The 17,462-nt window shown below is 50.2% G+C and overlaps 6 protein-coding genes across 6 annotated transcripts; 3 read left to right on the top strand and 3 right to left on the bottom strand.

The window, feature by feature from the left end:
- Window positions 1–7: 7 nt before the first annotated feature.
- On the bottom strand, window positions 8–3,667 carry F4807DRAFT_412135 (pseudouridine synthase). The gene is made up of 5 exons (XM_047996759.1): window positions 3,280–3,667; window positions 3,106–3,199; window positions 2,759–3,049; window positions 892–2,712; window positions 8–813 (listed from the first exon to the last, which is right to left on the bottom strand). Exons 1-5 carry the CDS (start codon window positions 3,405–3,407, stop codon window positions 466–468), a joined length of 2,682 nt encoding a protein of 893 aa, XP_047857451.1. The 5' UTR covers window positions 3,408–3,667; the 3' UTR covers window positions 8–465.
- A 316-nt stretch (window positions 3,668–3,983) lies between these two features.
- On the top strand, window positions 3,984–6,972 carry F4807DRAFT_412133 (DNA repair helicase RAD25). The gene is made up of 2 exons (XM_047996758.1): window positions 3,984–4,120; window positions 4,188–6,972. The coding sequence occupies exons 1-2, from the start codon at window positions 4,093–4,095 to the stop codon at window positions 6,650–6,652; spliced, it is 2,493 nt and encodes an 830-aa protein (XP_047857450.1). The 5' UTR covers window positions 3,984–4,092; the 3' UTR covers window positions 6,653–6,972.
- A 2,222-nt stretch (window positions 6,973–9,194) lies between these two features.
- F4807DRAFT_305077 (potassium transport protein TRK1/TRK2) lies at window positions 9,195–12,704 on the top strand. The gene is made up of 3 exons (XM_047994980.1): window positions 9,195–9,436; window positions 9,491–11,166; window positions 11,221–12,704. The coding sequence occupies exons 1-3, from the start codon at window positions 9,340–9,342 to the stop codon at window positions 12,136–12,138; spliced, it is 2,691 nt and encodes an 896-aa protein (XP_047857449.1). The 5' UTR covers window positions 9,195–9,339; the 3' UTR covers window positions 12,139–12,704.
- Window positions 12,705–12,865: 161 nt separating this feature from the next.
- Window positions 12,866–14,020, bottom strand: F4807DRAFT_412128 (translation protein SH3-like domain-containing protein). Its single transcript, XM_047996757.1, has 2 exons — window positions 13,743–14,020; window positions 12,866–13,647 (listed from the first exon to the last, which is right to left on the bottom strand). Exons 1-2 carry the CDS (start codon window positions 13,960–13,962, stop codon window positions 13,097–13,099), a joined length of 771 nt encoding a protein of 256 aa, XP_047857448.1. The 5' UTR covers window positions 13,963–14,020; the 3' UTR covers window positions 12,866–13,096.
- A 99-nt stretch (window positions 14,021–14,119) lies between these two features.
- F4807DRAFT_305027 (uncharacterized protein) lies at window positions 14,120–15,791 on the top strand. Its single transcript, XM_047994979.1, has 2 exons — window positions 14,120–14,401; window positions 14,462–15,791. Exons 1-2 carry the CDS (start codon window positions 14,284–14,286, stop codon window positions 15,583–15,585), a joined length of 1,242 nt encoding a protein of 413 aa, XP_047857447.1. The 5' UTR covers window positions 14,120–14,283; the 3' UTR covers window positions 15,586–15,791.
- Window positions 15,792–15,996: 205 nt separating this feature from the next.
- F4807DRAFT_457012 (cysteine synthase) lies at window positions 15,997–17,307 on the bottom strand (the record flags this gene model as incomplete). Its single annotated transcript, XM_048000973.1, has 2 exons — window positions 15,997–16,994; window positions 17,166–17,307. 2 exons carry the CDS (start codon window positions 17,305–17,307, stop codon window positions 15,997–15,999), a joined length of 1,140 nt encoding a protein of 379 aa, XP_047857446.1.
- Between the last annotated feature and the right edge of the window lie 155 nt (window positions 17,308–17,462).

The following is a 17,462-nucleotide window of genomic DNA, read 5'->3' as shown; positions in this document are numbered from 1 at the left end:
TAGTCATGCCAATATCAATTAGTATCTCAGAAGCAAACGGGGTATCTCATTATGTATAAGTACTTGTGCAAGCCTTGTTTGCGGTCGTATGGCCTGTCCTGAAGCCTATGCTATCGTATCTTGATCATATCCACCATCCATCATTATGCAGCAGTAATCGTAAGCCTAGGGCCCGCCGTCCCGCCACCCATTGTGCATTTTTACTGCGCATATCTTTCGCTTGTTGAAGGAAGCGCGCGTTGAGTCGGGAAGTTGAGTTAGTAGCTCTCGTGAACGTAGGATCTTACCGATGGAGAAATATCTCAGCTCCGACTGATATGTATCGATCCCTTTCCATCTGAATTCTTCAAGTTCACTTGGAGACTAGTGAACAATGTCCAAGGACAATAATGTAAACCTAGACAGTTACAAGTTGACAAGAATTGCCCTAGAAAGTTGCCTCCTCTGGGGTTAAAGGTAATCTCTTTAAGAGGAGTTGACGGCATCCTCGTCTGCAGGGGGCATTCCCTGTAGTTCACGAAGGGCGATCGTGGCGTATTGGCTGGTGTTCAGTGCGAATCGAAGAATTACTGCTATTTTCTTATCATCAGTAGGAGTAGGAGATTCTGTGTGGGTTACTTGGGCCACTGGGGTATCGCTAGTGGCCGTGTCTGTTGCTTGATCACTGTTTTTCGCTGCGTATACGCCGTCTTCATTCTTGTCGCCTGGCATTTCTTGGCCAAGTGTCGAAGATGCACTGATGTGAGTGCTTTCCGAGGGGAATGTCACAGGATGTCCGGGTTGTACCTGGGATGTAATAGCATCGGTAACGGTCTTAATGATACTGTTGTTAGCACATATTCTAGCTGCTGTCACAAGGAGCCCCGTAACAACATTGATAGCGTTTCGCACCTGTGAAGTTATAGTGGTGGCAATTGAGGCGGTGGGATGTTGATTATCCTCGCTTGTCGATTGCGTTCCATCCATTGTATCTGGCTTTCTTGCTATGTGGTCATCCACCTGAATCTCACTTGCACTTATCTCCTGCGATGTAGTGTTTTGAGTCTCAGGCTTAACCTCGTCGGTATGCGTTGCAACTTTAACTCGTTTGTTACTTCCATCGACTGAAGTTTGTACCCAGGTATCTGTTGCTTGATACTCTGGTTCGACGGAGGTTTCCTCCGCCTTTCGTCGCTCGGCCCTGGCGCGAAGTTCTCGATGCTCTGCGTCTTCTACATTGTTGACAAAGCTTTGCCAAGCTGATGACGGAGCGTTCGTGCTTCTGGAAGCTGCAGCACGCTCTGCTGCTTCTTTGGCTTTGCGACTTTGTACTAAGTCTAGGTCCGTTGGGACAAGCTGTTCTAAGTCGTTGGTGTAGGTTCGGACAGAGGCAGTAGTAGTGCCAATGAATTTACCTATCAGCTTGCGATATGAACCAGGAAGGCTAAAATCCTTCTGCCGGCGAAGCATATTATGAGGATCTAGGCCACCATTCTCCTCCATAGCCATGAAATCTTCGTAAAATTTTGCAACCTCGTTGTCTGGGTATACAACATCCCAGCCAGGAGAGGGCAAAACGACATCGAAGATAGAATATGCTCCACTGTTTGCCTCTTCCTCTGTAAGAGCGTGTGCTTTGAGCCCACGTGTTTCTTCGGTAACTGAATCCGAATCCACGAGATGAATCGTCTCTTCGTCATCTTGTGCAGTCTGGTGATCGCTTTGCGAGGATTCGACGATAACAAGGTCTCCCTTGACTACTTGCTGGCCGTAGAGTTCCCAACGTTTGCTGGCGGCAAAGTTCCATACCAAAGATTGGTATGCGTGGACGTACATCGTTCGCATTCCCCGACTGATCGAGAGGAGAGCTCCAATATAATCCTTGGGCTGTCTACCGAGGTGACGTATCAGCGTAGATTCGACATGGCATCGTCTCGGAAGATACTTTAGGGCATCTTGGACGTTGCCCGTGTCTGAGAAGACCCAACAAGCCCGCGCGCGGGCAGCATCCTCACGTCGAGTCACCGCAAGGGAACCGGAATCGGATGGGTCTATCAAATCGGGATCGAAAGACAGTAAAGTTCGCACCGCACCTTCGAAATCTTGCTTAAGGATCATCATACCGATCTCTTGGGTTCCTATGCGGTGCGTACCAAATCGCTGAGTACCGTAATAATTGATGAAGCCATTCTGGTTGACCTGTTCTAACGCAGACGTGATGGTTGTATTCGCGATGTCGAGTTTTTGCTCGAAGGTCAGGTTTTCTGTTCCATTGAAGTGGCAGTTCTTGAGAACGATCACAAACTCGTTACCACGGTGCTGTCCTAAATGGATTGGGTAATTTTCGAAAGTAAAATCACCGATCTTAACACCGTATAACTTTGCGTTGAGGCTGGTCATCGATTGGGGATTGCGTCTTCGTATGCTAACCCTCTGGGAGGTCACAGCACGTCGGTCCTTAGTTCCAGCCGTGCCGAAGAAGGCGGGCTTCAGATTGAGGAAACGGGCGATTTGGTTGATCGCCTCGATAGTATCGCGATTCTCTTTATAGAGGGTGAAGTGCAGGAACTTCCCGTCATTGCCCTGACCAGCATGCCGTCCGTTGTGGCTGGGTCTTTCATTCCTGTAACGATTGCCCCATTGTTGATTGCCCCTGCCAACAAGTGCCGCCTTGATAGATCCATCACCGTCGGTGGATGTGTCGATCTTACTATTGAAGATGCGGCGAATTTCCTAATCGAAATCAATTTTATGCAACTGGGAAGACGGCAGAACTTACGGTATGGACTCGAGATCTTTGCGACTTCTCGGTAATAGCAGAAATCTTAACAAATATAGGAGTATTAGAGGCCAGTTTCTTGCCCACGTTGGCTTTAACGTAGAGGTCAATTAGTTCTTCCGTGGTGGTTTGACCAAGGAGTTCTACCAAGGTCGATCGATCAGACTGAGAGATGTTAATAGGCTCCTCTGCATTCACGGTAGTAGCACCATTACTACTAGCTGTCGAGCTTTTTTGTTGAAGCTGAGATGAAGAAAACTGGGGCTTCGCTGTCGGCTGTTGAGAAGGCTCCTACAGTTGGGTCAGTAATGTAATCGTTAATCATATAGACAATCGGATAGACTCACGGTCTTCGCTAAGTCTTTGGCGTTCGTCTGAAGGTCGTGTAGATGTATGACCTTACCGTCTTTGCCAATCTCATTGACCTGGAAATCAGTGAATCTAATAATTATTAGCACTCACTTGCATATTTGGATAAACCTTGAGATGAATGTTAATATCATTTTATATGATGTACATACCTTGTCCGGGTATGCCCTGACCAACCATGTTCCTTCTGTGATACATAATGGATAATGCCAACGCGTTGCTCAAGTGAGCCTCGGATGGAGGCATTGCTGCCTTGGGCCATAGCAGTATGAGTCGCCATTCCTGCAATGTCGTAACGGAATTCAGGCGATGAATGGTTAGAGTAATGAACACTTGTTGCGTGTCGAAAGGTGTATGTTAGGTAGCCCTAACAAAAGCAGTGGAAAAGTGCAATAGTCTTGCTCATAAATTTGGAACTTTACCAAAGCAGTTTGAGGACGGGTAAAAAATGCGTACCGTTCGGAATTGTGATATATGAAGTTCCAGGGTGCAACTTGTGGTGGGGTGAAAGTATTGATGGTGTTGGTGGGGGTTGAGAAGAATTCCATTCTACCGGCAGAAAATCAGAATGTTAAAGGCGGTCCAGTATAGTGCTAAAGTGCCTGCAGAAGGCGGTGACAGGGTTATATAAGCAGCTAACGTTCTGCTACTTAATCAAGTGCTTTAAGGTACTTCCATAATCTAGTGAGTTTCGCTATCATCAGCCGGTAGTTTCGCCCCACCTGCAAGTATAGATTTCATCGCGTCACTGGAAATTCTCCGATTGGTAGAAGCTTCTCTGTCCATTACATAATCTAACCTGGTACTAGTAGGTACAAGGTTGCACCTACATTGCATCCACCCAAACTTACCTCGCCTCCATTAACTTCTAAAAGGTCCCAAATCAAATCACTATTCCAAACCTGTTCTACCTCAATATTCTTTTTTCTTTTTACCCACATCACGCAAAGCACATCTTTGCCAAGATGCCGCCCAAGAGAAAGGCTTCGGCGAGTGAGTTATTCCTATGCTATTATTGTTACTTTTTAAAAGAAAGTAAACTAATAATTTTGAATTGAAGATGTGTCAGGGCCCTCCAAATCGAGGAGAGCCTCTACAGCCTCTACTCCCGGTCCTTCCACTCCTCGATCCATCGGTAGTAACGATGACTCGGATTCCGCGGAAGAGCTGCCACCCGAAAACGAGGAACAGATACAAAAAGCTGTAGATCGCTTTTCGCTCGCGACATTCCGAGACAGGGCATCACACGAAGAGGACTGGACTTCGAGAAGATTTTTTAGAGATGGCAGGCGTGATTTCTCATATTTGCCGCTGAAACCCGACTTCAAGAACCGCCCTATCTGGATAGACCCTCAGAGAGGGCGAATTATCCTAGAGAACTTCAGTACCTTAGCCGAACAAGCGAAAGATTTCCTTATTACCGTTGCCGAACCTTTGTCGCGTCCAACATTCATCCACGAGTATGCTCTTACCAGCCACAGTCTATATGCGGCTGTATCGGTTGGATTACAGCCACGAGACATCATCAATACCTTGGAACGTTTCTCTAAGACTCGTGTCCCGGAATCGATTATAGGCTTCATTGGAAGTTGTGCTTCTAGTTACGGGAAAGTGAAGCTGGTCATCAAGGATACGAAATACTTCGTCGAGAGCACTGATCCCGAAGTCTTGCAGAAGTTATTAAAAGATCCTGTTATTGGGCCATGCCGTGTTCAAGGTACCGAGACAGTCACCAGCGCCCCTTCTATGGGCGGTTTGGTCATTCCCGGTACCTCCAATGCCGCAGGAGTAAAGCAAGCACAGCTCAAGAAGGATGAGAATACGCAGCAGGAATCGACCGAACCAGCACAAGTCCAAAACCCCTATGACGCTTTACGAGAAGACGACGATGATGACAACCAGGAGGCCGTGCACGCGTTTCAGATCGAAGACTCTTCCATCGAGGTCGTTCAGAAGCGCGCTTTAGAAATCCAGTACCCCATGTTAGAAGAGTATGATTTTCGCAACGATGACAAGAACGCGAACCTCGAGATTGATCTACGACCCGCTACACAAATTCGAAGTTACCAAGAGAAAAGTCTTAGCAAGATGTTCGGAAACGGGCGAGCGAAGAGTGGTATTATTGTGTTACCTTGTGGTGCCGGCAAGACCTTGGTTGGCATTACGGCCGCATGTACAATCAAAAAAGGATGCATTGTTCTCTGTACTAGCACAATGTCGGCGAACCAATGGCGCAATGAGTTCTTGAAATGGTCCAACATCAGACCCGAAGATATTGCCCTCTTCACATCGGATCATAAGGCGAAGTTCCCTGGTAATACCGGGATAATTGTCACGACGTATCCTATGGTGACGAATTCGGGCAAGAAACGGGCTCACGATTCGGAGAAGGTCATGAAGTTCCTGAGAGAGAAAGAGTGGGGTCTAATGTTGCTAGACGAGGTTCACGTAGTACCTGCCGCCATTTTCCGCAAGGTCTCGCACTCGATCAAGAGCCACGCGAAACTTGGCCTAACTGCAACACTCCTACGAGAAGATGACAAGATCTCCGATCTGAACTTCCTCATTGGTCCAAAATTATACGAGGCAAACTGGATGGAATTATCAGAACAAGGCCACATAGCCAAGGTTCAGTGTGCTGAAGTCTGGTGTTCGATGACGGCCGAGTTCTTTGACGAATTCAACCGACAAAAGAAGAATCGGAGTCTCCAACAGAATCTATACGTCATGAATCCGCGCAAGATCCAAGCCTGCCAGTTTTTGATCGATTACCACGAGAAACGAGGGGACAAGATTATTGTCTTTTCTGACAATGTCTACGCCCTTAGGTCCATCGCCGTGACTTTAGGAAAGGCTTTTATCTGTGGATCTACGTCTAACATGGAGCGTATGGAAGTTTTAGAAAACTTCATGCACAATCCCGAGGTCAAGACTATTTTCTTGTCAAAAATCGGTGATACATCTCTGGATCTTCCGGAAGCGACTTGTCTAATCCAAATTTCGTCTCACTATGGATCTCGTCGTCAGGAAGCGCAGAGACTAGGCCGTATCCTTCGAGCGAAACGTAGATCGGACGAGGGATTTAACGCGTTTTTTTACTCATTAGTCTCAAGAGATACACCTGAAATGTACTACTCAACTAAGCGACAGGCTTTCCTGGTAGACCAAGGTTACTCTTTCAAAGTTATCACGCAACTGACAGGGATTGAAGAGATGCCGGGCCTTGTTTACAAAACGGCACAGCAGCGTCGCGAACTACTCCAGACCATCGTGATTGACACAGAGTCTAAGAAAGAGACCGAATGGGACGATGTCGCGGATGACCTATTCTATGGGCCCGGGATCAAGAAGAAAGGTCGCTTCAAGCGTACGGCTGGCGAGCTGGTTGAACTTAGTGGTGGAAGGGATATGGCATATATTGAGCAGAGGAAGGGAAACAAAGGGCTCAAGAAGAAGCCGGCGCAGAGCAATGCCTTCTTCAAGAAGATATCCAGAGAAAAAGAACGATTGAAAAATCAGCGCTAGGTGAATTGCGCACGGTACTGTGTAAGATATGGATCGGGAGTACGAAAACGGGGGGACGGCGTCAATGGGCATTTCGAGACTGTATGGGGAGCGAATATACCCCAAAAGAACAACAACGAGTTTCAGTGCAGGTTAGGCAGGTGGCTTTATTCCTTGGTAAGCTACCTACACAGATGGTCTGATGGGGTATCGTCCTTGGTGCTGCCTCCAACATAGACGGCTACCTACGTAGTCGACGTGTACTCAAATTTAGGTACTTTATCCGGGCGTACTATAGTAGCTTAGTGTTTCCAGCACAATGGACAGATGCACCATCCCACGGATCGTAGCCTTGAAGGCTGCAGTGCTACGTATGAAATGTAACCTATCGCTCGCATATTGCGTGGCTACGGGATTTATCTAAAATTTGCTCAAAACACTGCACGACATGGGCTGACATTCACGGCATGCGATTAGGGTGACATTGATGGAGGGTTGGGGGTTCAAGAGAGGCTTATCTCGAGTTGCATTTGCTACATAGTTTTTTTTCGGTAATATTTAATGGTAGGTAATGTCGGTGTAGAAGCCATCAGCCCGTTGCTTTTTTGGCTTTTTTTCTGTTCTACCATCCTACAGAGACCGTAGCTTTATTCATCCCTCTCTTGCAAATTCCTTCATACCTCCGTACTTAGATACGTAGATATGTACCTAAGCATTTAAATGTACTAGGTATGGGTACATAATGGATACCTACTTATAGGCATATCATCTTGATATGCAAATACTAAGAAGTCTGCCAAGAAAACCGATTGACAAATCGTACCTGCGCTTTCGACCGCGTCGACATCGCACAATTTAGGTGTGACATCATCACCGAAAAGACGTATTTATGTACATTTTTCGAAGGATGTACTTTGTTATCACATGCTGAATGGTTGCAGTCAAGCCAATTAAACCCAATTAAGAACCCCTGCGCCTCAGGTAGCGTGTAGCTACCTTGTAACGTCCATATAAAGCTTCCGGTTTTTTTCAACCATCTCCAAATTCCGCAGATGGAGGCCACATAACTCGGACGATCTGGATATACGATTCTACAGGACGAAGTAGAAGGACAAAGAGTCTAGGCCCTTCTGGAAACAGTCGGCAGGGACTGCCGATGATGTTGATTCAGATGGTTTAGATGCCGGGTGCTTACAGAGTTGCAACGCGGCTTACAGAGGAACTCGCAGAGCTTCAGGAATTTGCGGAAAGCTTCTAGCCTTTCCGTCACGTAGCAGCACTTGCCGGCGGCCCCAAACTTACTACTACCCGGTTGACATTAGTGACCCTCTCCTCTTGCACCTCTTGCATATACTTACACACGGATTTCAGGCTAGTAGACAAGCTACATGCTGTGTTAGTCAGTCAGACACGTCTTAATCCCTGTTAGTCTACCAAAGAGGAAAAGGATTTGTGGTTTGTGTTAGATTCAAAACGCGCTGTTGGCCGGCTATCTGTGGTCCAACCCCATGTCAAGTACATCAATCTCGGACCCATCGAAGGTTTAGGAAGACCAGGGTCTCCCTTCTCATCCGTCATTATTTTGAAAACATAAGATAAAATAAAATAAAAACATCGTTTAGCTGAAAATTTTTGAAGGCCTGCTTGTTTTTAGCCTTGGCATTTCTTTTCTCACCCCCCAAATTGCAACCTATCGGGCCAATATAAGCCCTTTTATTTTTATCTTATGTCGAGCTTGGACGCATAAAAAAAAGAAGAAAAAAAAACGTTGAGATACTGGAGGTGCGAGGGAGTGAGTTAAGCTATCTACATTCAGTATAGGTAAGTGCCAATCAAAGTTACGTACATATCAAGTCTTAAGACTCTTAAGGTCCACTTAAGCACGATCCGTGAGTCGTGCTTCAACGGAAGGTGTCGCCTCTTTCGTTTCTTCCGTCATTTCCATCCATATTTTCATTACCGAGCGAGCCTACCACCAACAAGCTTTAGTCCTTGACCAAGTCTCTTGGTGGATAAGATCCCATTGATTCTCCGCCATCTCCAACTTCAACTTCAACTATCCAACTATTATCCAACTATCCTTTAGAAACAAGTCCTTCCGAGCGACTCTCGACACCTCGCGTAACACGTAGCGGCCTCATATATCGTGACGATGAATTAATGGGAGTAAGTTAAAATAGTTTTACCATTTATCAGTTATCATCTTTAAATATCTTACAAACATTTCAATTTTATTTTCCAATTATTTTTTTCTAGCAGTGTCTAAAGCTTGGCACAAGACATCCGTTTGACCAATCCACGGCGTCTCGTGCTTCCCTTTTTTGTTGTCTCAGCCCTCTTTGTATTCCTGTCTTACGATGTGGTAATAAGCCACTGGCATCTATCTGCCGAGACTTAGCACTTACTCGTCAACTCTTTAAACCTCTCATCTCACCTTCCACCAAGCTGTCTTGTTCGTAGCTGAAGTTGCACTTGATTGCTTAATGTTTGGCCTACACAATTTCATCAATTCTTTCCGCGCATTGCCTTGATTGACTTTATACAGCCTCGAAACGAACGACTATCATCATGTTCGGAACTCGCCCTCTCATCAGTGACCTTATGAGCCAGGTCTACGATTCGGTGGCTTTTTAACACTGGCTTCTCTTCTCTTACTCTAGGCTTTAACGGAAAAAGCCCTCTCTTGGATATACAGCAACTTAGCCATCATGGGCAGCACCCGTCAATATGTCTTGGATTTCATCCAGACTCTTCGACCATCTTTGCTGTCTAAAAACCCACATTTCAATTTTATCACGGCCCACTGTACGTTTTTCTCGTCTGATTTTATGATACCTATGTCCAACTAACACTTTCGAGACCTTTGGATTGTCGGATGGACTATTGTAGGATCCGTCTTGCTCTTCGCTTCCGGAAGAGGCAACTTGGCTTACATCGATGCTCTCTTCTTTGCTAGCGGTGCCAACACACAGGCGGGACTTAATACCGTTGACGTGAATACCCTCAACACCTTCCAGCAGTTGGTGATATACTTCCTAGCCATGATATCTAATCCCATCACCATTCACTCCTCTGTGGTCTTCCTACGTCTATACTGGTTCGAGAAACGATTTCAGCACATCGTGAGAGAAGCCAGAACAAGACGAGTTTCTATTTCTAAGTCGCGCTCTAAGTCGAAACCAACTATCGCAGACGCAGAAAAGGGCGTTAACGGGCGAAATATTACGGTGATGCACAACACTGCTAAGTCATCTCGTATGACGAATGATGGCATCTTGTTGAATAATTACACGATTGAAGGAGCTACGAAGCATGAACCGCCCTTGAACGGCTCTGCCCATCACGACGAATCGGACCAGGAAGAGGCAGATCCGAAAGACGAAGATCATCCCATTCAACGTCTTACTACGCCACAAATAAAATTCTCTGATCAGGTTAGGAGGAGCGACACGCTTGATTTTCAAGACGTCGGAACCTTGCTGCCCGCTAAACGCTCTGATGCAGAGCATATTGCGATTCTAGAGAGGCAGCGCAAGGCGGATAAGGGCGTGCTTAGGATTCCTGGACCTCGAGAAGCCGACGGGGGAGCGCTACCGGAAGAAGTGGACGAAGAAGGTGCCGAGGGACCCGACCCTGCGAATCGCAAGCGAAGGGAGTCGAGTGTCGAGGGTCCCCGTCGACCAACTTCTCCTTTACGATTTGCAACTCGTCCTGATCGCCAACCGACTATAACTATTGAGGAACCTGTGAGGCCGCGTAGAGATGAGCACGACTTACCAGAACGGGTGGTCGAGGATGCCGAGGCGGCCGCTCACACGCTCGGTGCCTTAAAACCCCATAAGCCTAGGAAGGAAGGGGAAAAGCTGCACCATACCGACACAGCTACTTCGGCCTCTCGGATCAACCCGCTCCATCGAATCAAGACTGCCTTGACACAGGGCAAAGAAGAGGACCCGCCATATTTGAGTTGGCAGCCGACTTTAGGCCGAAACTCCGAGTTCCTCGGGCTCTCTGAGGAGCAGAGAGAAGAGCTAGGTGGCATAGAATACCGATCATTGAAGACGCTGGCTCTCGTGCTTACGATCTATTTCTTTGGATACACCATATTCGGGATGATCACTCTAGTGCCATGGATTGTCAACAACAACGATTACTATGGCCATATCCTCGACGATGTTGGTCAGAGCAGGGTATGGTGGGGTTTCTTCACGGCGAACTCCGCGTTCATGGATCTTGGCATGACCCTTACCCCCGATAGCATGAACTCGTTCAATACCGCCATTTTCCCGCTTCTGGTCATGTCGTTTCTCGTCATACTGGGGAACACTGGCTTCCCTATCATGCTTCGTTTCATGATATGGCTGTTTTCTCTAATCGCACCTCGCGGATCCGGTCTCTGGGAGGAACTAAAATTCCTCCTCGACCACCCGCGGCGATGTTTTACGCTTCTTTTCCCAGCTAATGCTAACTGGTGGCTATTCTTCATCCTGGTCGTCCTTAACGGGGTGGACCTGATACTGTTCATTATCCTTGACGTGAGTTCCATATAGCGAAACCTAAATAGCTTTCACAACTAACCACGTGCTTAGCTCCACGATGGAGCGGTTGATGGACTGCCGCTCAATATCCGTTTCCTCGACGGATGGTTTCAAGCTGTGTCTACTCGAACGGCTGGTTTCTCTTGTATTAATCTAGCTCTGATCCATCCAGCTGTCCAAACGTCGTACCTGATCATGATGTATATTTCCGTCTTTCCCGTCGCTATCTCGATTCGTAGAACGAACGTGTACGAGGAGAAATCTCTCGGAGTGTACAGCTCGCATTACGACGCCGACGACACTGAGCAGAGCAATATGTCGTACGTGGGAACCCATTTACGCCGCCAGCTCTCTTTCGACTTGTGGTACATATTCGTCGGCTATTTCATCCTTTCTATTTCCGAAGGTTCGCGTCTTATGTCGGGCGACTTCTCCATGTTCGCAGTCCTCTTCGAGGTTGTGAGCGCTTATGGCACGGTTGGACTCAGCTTGGGATACCCTAACGTCAACGCTTCGTTATGTTCCCAATTTAGTGTCGTTGGCAAACTTGTCATCATTGCAATGCAGATCCGTGGCCGCCACCGTGGCTTGCCGTACGGGCTTGACAGAGCCGTCCTCTTACCCAGCGAGCATCTTAACCGTAAGGAGGCCGAAGATGCTGATTTGAGATTACAACGTCGCCATTCCGCCATGTCCATTGGACATCAGTCTCATAGACCTTCAAGCGCGGCTAGGGGCCGTAGTCGTAGCGTGGATAGAAGGCATGTTTTCTCAAGTCTCTTGCACCCTGGACCAGCATATCCGCCACATCTGTCGATAGCGAAGACAGAGAGCTCTATAGGATTAGCTAGGTTAGAGACCTTGAAGAAATTTACGTCAGATCCCGGCACGGAAGAAAACGGCGACCTGCCAGAACCGATTGTCAGACAGAGGAAGAGAGCCGATACGCAGCCGGTCGTGGACTATTAGTGGAGGAAAAGCCCGACTGGATGGGTGAAGTCGCCGGGACTGAAGGAACCCATAATTAACCAACCCGGACGAGCGGCATCGCAGCCGACGCCGGAAAGCGCCCGCAACACCGAACATATTAGACGGGAGTCAGGATCCAGCAATCCTTGGAGGCCGCGACGTACAGGACCGAGAGTGCAGTGGTATCTCGGGAGCACAGGATGAGTAATATTTCCACGTTCCTTTCTCATGATGGGGCAAATAGGGGGATGAGGAGCGAATTAGACTAGAATTGCATACAGAACACAGACAACATTAGAGACGGCAGCTCGGGCTTGGGATAGAGAGGGGATATGTAATGCTTCACTTTTCTTTTAAGCGTCATGTTTAGGTTATACAGGCTCGGGAGGATTCATGGGAGCAGGATAACCTATGCAGGAGACAGTATATCCTGTCCCACGTTTTTTTAGCTTTGGCTATCATGAAATAAGCAACGGGTTATTTATCGTATATATATTATCTTAGCCTACCTAATGTCGGCAGGTACTCAGCTAGTTAAACAATCAAAACTTTGTTAAACTAGTAAACGATTCGTTCTTATAATGTCCTATCTTTTAGAGACTTATAAAGCTAGAAAACAGATCTATTCAGTGTCTTATACTTATACAACCGTGTTAAGTCTTTGACTGACGGAATAGCTGTCTTTACTGAATGAGGAGGGAAAGGTACGTTTAAGAGCCACGTTGAAGTGATTTATACCCCTTTTTGGTATATCAATATTTTGGCATTTGGTGGATTGTATTCCTATGGTACATGTCTACAGAACCAGTACGCGTTTATACACGCAACATACCGATTTCACCACCAAGATCAAGAGGGAACGAATCTACTTGCCCTCCTCTCTCCTTTCATGTCTTTTTCGTATATCTCCCCACCACCCCAAGTCATCACCCCTCTCTCATAACCAACCAAGCCCATCCTACCGCTTCCCGCCCTTCTGCCCCTTGCCCCCCCTGCCCACGCCGCCCTTGGACGACGAGTAGACGTTCCTGGCGCGCCGCCAGGCCTCGACGAGGTGGTCGACGTTGCCCATGTCGTGGCGGGGCTGGCGCATGTAAGTGAGGCGGGCGCGGCGGGCGCGCTTGGGGCGGCGCCAGACGATCTCGATGCCCAGCACGTTGGGCGAGTAGATCTTGTACCACATCTCCACGGGCACCTTGGCCACATGATTACGCAATAAGATAGCAGTATCCACGCCCGCGCGCCGGATCGACAGGCATACGCCCGCGAACGGCTCCCCGCCCCCCTTGCGGGTGGTGACTTGCAAGACGTCGCCTGGTTTCGCGCAGTCTGGGTTCTTTTTGGAGAAGAGCGAGGTTCGGGCGCCGGTGCGGTCGAGACGTCGGATTTGCTGCGCGTGGTAGGCTTCCAGCGCGGCGGGGTTCGTTTTGCGGGCTGAGGGGACGCGCGGGTATACTGCGAAGGCGGTGCGGATGGGTTTCTTTGGAGTTGTGGGCGATTTTATGGTGTCTACGTAGATAGATAGAGGTGAGGGAATGGTTAGCGGAGATGGTCTGGCGGGGTGCGGGATGATGATGATGATGAGGCTGATGCGGGAGGCGTACGGAAGGTGATATGCTTTAGCGAGACCGCGCCCGCGGAGGGTTTAGAGGTAGGGGTAGAGGCGGGAGGAGCTGGAGGCGGAGCTGCTTCTGAGGAGGTGGGAGTGGTTTCGGTGGCCATCGATCGGAATACCGCCGGGGTTCGTTGCTGCTGCTGCTGGCGGGCGCGCCTGAGCACGGCTTTCCAGCTGCTCAGGGGCCGCCGCGTCGATTGGGTGATCATCGTGCGTGTAGTATCTCTTTTGCGAACTACTCCTCCGTCTCGAGGTGTGAAAGTTGCGGAACGGACGAAATCTTGAAGCGACGATTGGAGTGCGGGTCCGGAAAGATGCCTATCGATAAGAAAAAACGGGTGGAGGAAGTTTGTTGCGGGAGTCGGGTCTTGGCGTACGTGGGGGCCGATCATCCCAGTCCAAATTTTTTGGAATTTGGGGAAGGTGAAATCTTTGGATTTTACAACTCAGTTCGACGACGTTGGCGGCCTAGCATACGATGAGAAGGATTGAAGCTGCATAGAGCCAAATCGATGGTATAGACTGGAAACATGTCGAGACAATTGGCGCTCAGCGCATTCCGCGTGGGCAATGGCGTTCTCGGGTACACTACGAGGAGGATAGCGGCGTCTACACGGCGAACATTCTCGTCTACCGCTCAACGAAAAAGTACATATCCCTATATTTGCCAATTTCGAACCCAAGGAATGGTCTAATAATATATTATAGAGGAAATGATATACTTCTCAAAAGCCTCCTCCCAAGAACTAGACGATGTCCTTACCGAAATCCGACGCAAGATCGTCTTACCAGCCTACCTCCCCCAACCCCAGCGGGCGAAGATCTACGCCAAGAAGTACGAGAAGAAGCTGCAATCGGACCCGGTGACGATCGAGGTCGACCGCGAGGTCTTCAAGTTCCGGTACGTGGACCCGTACAGCGGTGTGCCATCCACCAAACGGATCCTGTTCCGCGCGCTCGACCTGTTCTCCGAGCCGGCCGACTTCGATAACCTGCGCCCGCTTATCGAAGGCCTGGCCGCGGCGAACCGGAAGCTGAGCGTGGAAACGCTGGCGAAGCTCGTGCGCGTGGTGGGGACGAAGGGCCACATCTACAAGATCGTCGAGCTCGCGCGCAGCGTCAAGCGCACGGGCTTCAAGCTCGACGAGAGCGAGACGGTCAACGAGGTCCTGCACTTCATCCAGATGAAGGCCGTCTTCTCGGACTGGGACCCCGCCGCGACCGAGAAGGCGCTGCGCTGGGCCGAGATCGTCGTCGACCTGCTCGAGGAGGAGGACCACCAGCCCACGCTCAAGAAGAAAGACGGTCCGCCGCCCCCCGGCTGGCTGCCGCTACCCCGCGACCCGATGGTGCTCCTGTCGCCGCTGCACCTAGCCGCCGCGCTAGCCCTGAAGCAGGGCGCCGAGGCCGAAGCCGACGTCGTCGATAAGGTCGTCAAGTACGCGACGAAGATCGTGCTGCTGTGGGAGGAGGACAAGGCGCTGAGGCAGACGCAGCCCGCCGCCCTGTTCAAGCGCGGCGGACCGTTCTTGTACATCTCTGAGTCTAGGAACAATAAATTCGTGAAGCTAGCGGCGCCGTGGCTGTACGGCCTCAACGCCGCCGTCAAGGTCCTCCAAGACCAGGGCCCCCAACACTCGGAGCTCGCGGCGCAGCTGCAAAAACGCCGGGATAACCTGGACGCGGAGATCCAGGAGGCGAGGAAGACGGCATCTGGGGAGATAGGTGAAGTAACGTGGCGGCAGGTGTTCGAGGGCGAGAACGTGAGGCAGGGCGAGCAAGAGGATGGGGTGAAGGTGGAAGATAAGACGGTGGAAGATGGAAATAGCTGAAGCAATAAACAGAAAAGCTGGAGTCAGATGAATAATGTCTAAACAGACCGGATTAGGCTTGTGCGAAGATCGGTCTAGGACGGGACGGGACGGGACAGGTCAAGTCAGGTCAGGTCAGGCCAGGTCGGCTGAGATCTAGATCAGCTCAGATGTAACAATACCGGTAGGTAGCTATCGCCGCAATTGTACTTGTACATACAATATTTACAGAACGGCACGCCCGATCTACCATGGATTTCAAGCAAACCCCTGTTTGACTTCTTGCCTGCTTGCTTGCTTGCTCGTATGTATATGCGCGTCTATTCAAACGCCATCGCCCAACTAAATGAAGTCTTCCTTCCGAAATATCTTTTCATCTCTTCATTTCTATTATTTTTACACACCCCCTCCTCTTCAAGTACCTAGGTATGTTCAAGGTAGCACGACGTACTTCTCCAACCCCTTGGGCACCGCGCCTAGCAACCCTTTGCTCTCGAGCCACTTCCTCGAGAACAGGCGGTCGGCGTACCTGTACGCGCCATCGCACAGCATCGTAACCACCGTGTGCCCCGGTCCCAGCATCTCGGCGACCTCCTTAGCAGCGACGACGTTGAGCGCCGAGCTCGCGCCCAGGTACAGCCCCTCCTCGTCGAGGCAGCGGTACACCATCGCGAGACTCTTCTCGTCCGCGATATGCAGGCTGCCGTCTAATAGCTTCAGGTCCGGCGCCAGGTTATCCGTGATCCGGCCCTGACCGATGCCCTCGGTGATGCTGCCGCCGCTGCGCTCGGATAGCTTGCCGCCCGACTGGATGTACGAGTGTAGCACGGAGCCGGGCGGGTCGGCCAGGTAGGACTTGACGCGGCCGTCCGACGCCTCCTTCAGGTACCTTGTGACACCCGCCAGCGTGCCCGCCGTGCCGGTCGCGCACGTGAACGCGTCTACTTTGCCGCCGGTCTGGGCCCAGATCTCGGGGCCCGTGGTCTCGATATGCGCCCTGCGGTTCGCCGTGTTGTCGAACTGGTTGGTCCAGACGGCGTTTTCGAGGCGCTCGGCGTGGCGCCGCGCCTGGTGGTTGTAGTTTTCGGGGTGGTCGAAGGCGACGGCGGGCACGGGGTGGACCTCGGCGCCGAGAAGGCGCAGCAGGTCGATTTTGCCTTGCGACTGCGTGTTCGGCATGTAGATGACGAGCCGGTACCCGCGCGACCGGCACACGTGCGCGAGCCCGATCCCCGTGTTGCCCGCCGTGCCCTCGACCACCGTGCCGCCCGCCTTCAGCAGCCCGCGCTCCTCCGCGTCGAGTACTACGTATAAGGCCGCGCGGTCCTTGACCGACCCGCCGGGGTTCATGAATTCCGCCTTGCCGAGCACTTCGCAGCCCGTCTGCTCCGAGAGCGTGTTCATGCGGATGAGGGGCGTGTTGCCGATTGCTGGACTCGAGGGTTGGGGTTAGCTATCTGGACTTATTTCTAATATTTGGGATTGGGATTGGGATTGCAATTGCGAATTGGAATCGAGCCTAAGTAGCGCGCAATTGAAGCGTCCCATGTCATAAGAGAAGTGTAATGCTATGAAAGGAAAAAAACGAAACACCGTCGTACCTCCAGTCAGCCCTTTCGCAATGCCCTGCGCCTTGGACACGGCGAGCGTATGCGGGCTCGGGGGCTTCGCGGCCACGGGAGCAGCAGCTGCCGCGGCCCTGCGCGCCGTCGTCGATATTCGTCGCACGCTGTGTCGGAACATGGTGTCTGTCGGTCCTTGTACCACCAATTCCTCTCGCTCTGGCGGCGTAGTGTGAGGATAAGATGTGACGGAGAGAGGAAATGGTCTTAATGGCCTAAGAAATAATTTTGGCGGGGCAGTTTTTGCTGCCGGCTCGGTTCCAACTAGCCGGCATG

Source organism: Annulohypoxylon truncatum, assembly GCF_022578515.1.
Source record: "Annulohypoxylon truncatum strain CBS 140777 unplaced genomic scaffold F4807scaffold_5, whole genome shotgun sequence".
NCBI lineage: Eukaryota > Fungi > Ascomycota > Sordariomycetes > Xylariales > Hypoxylaceae > Annulohypoxylon > Annulohypoxylon truncatum.
Note: the sequence above shows the minus strand (reverse complement) of the source record. Positions and strands in the feature narration are given on the sequence as shown.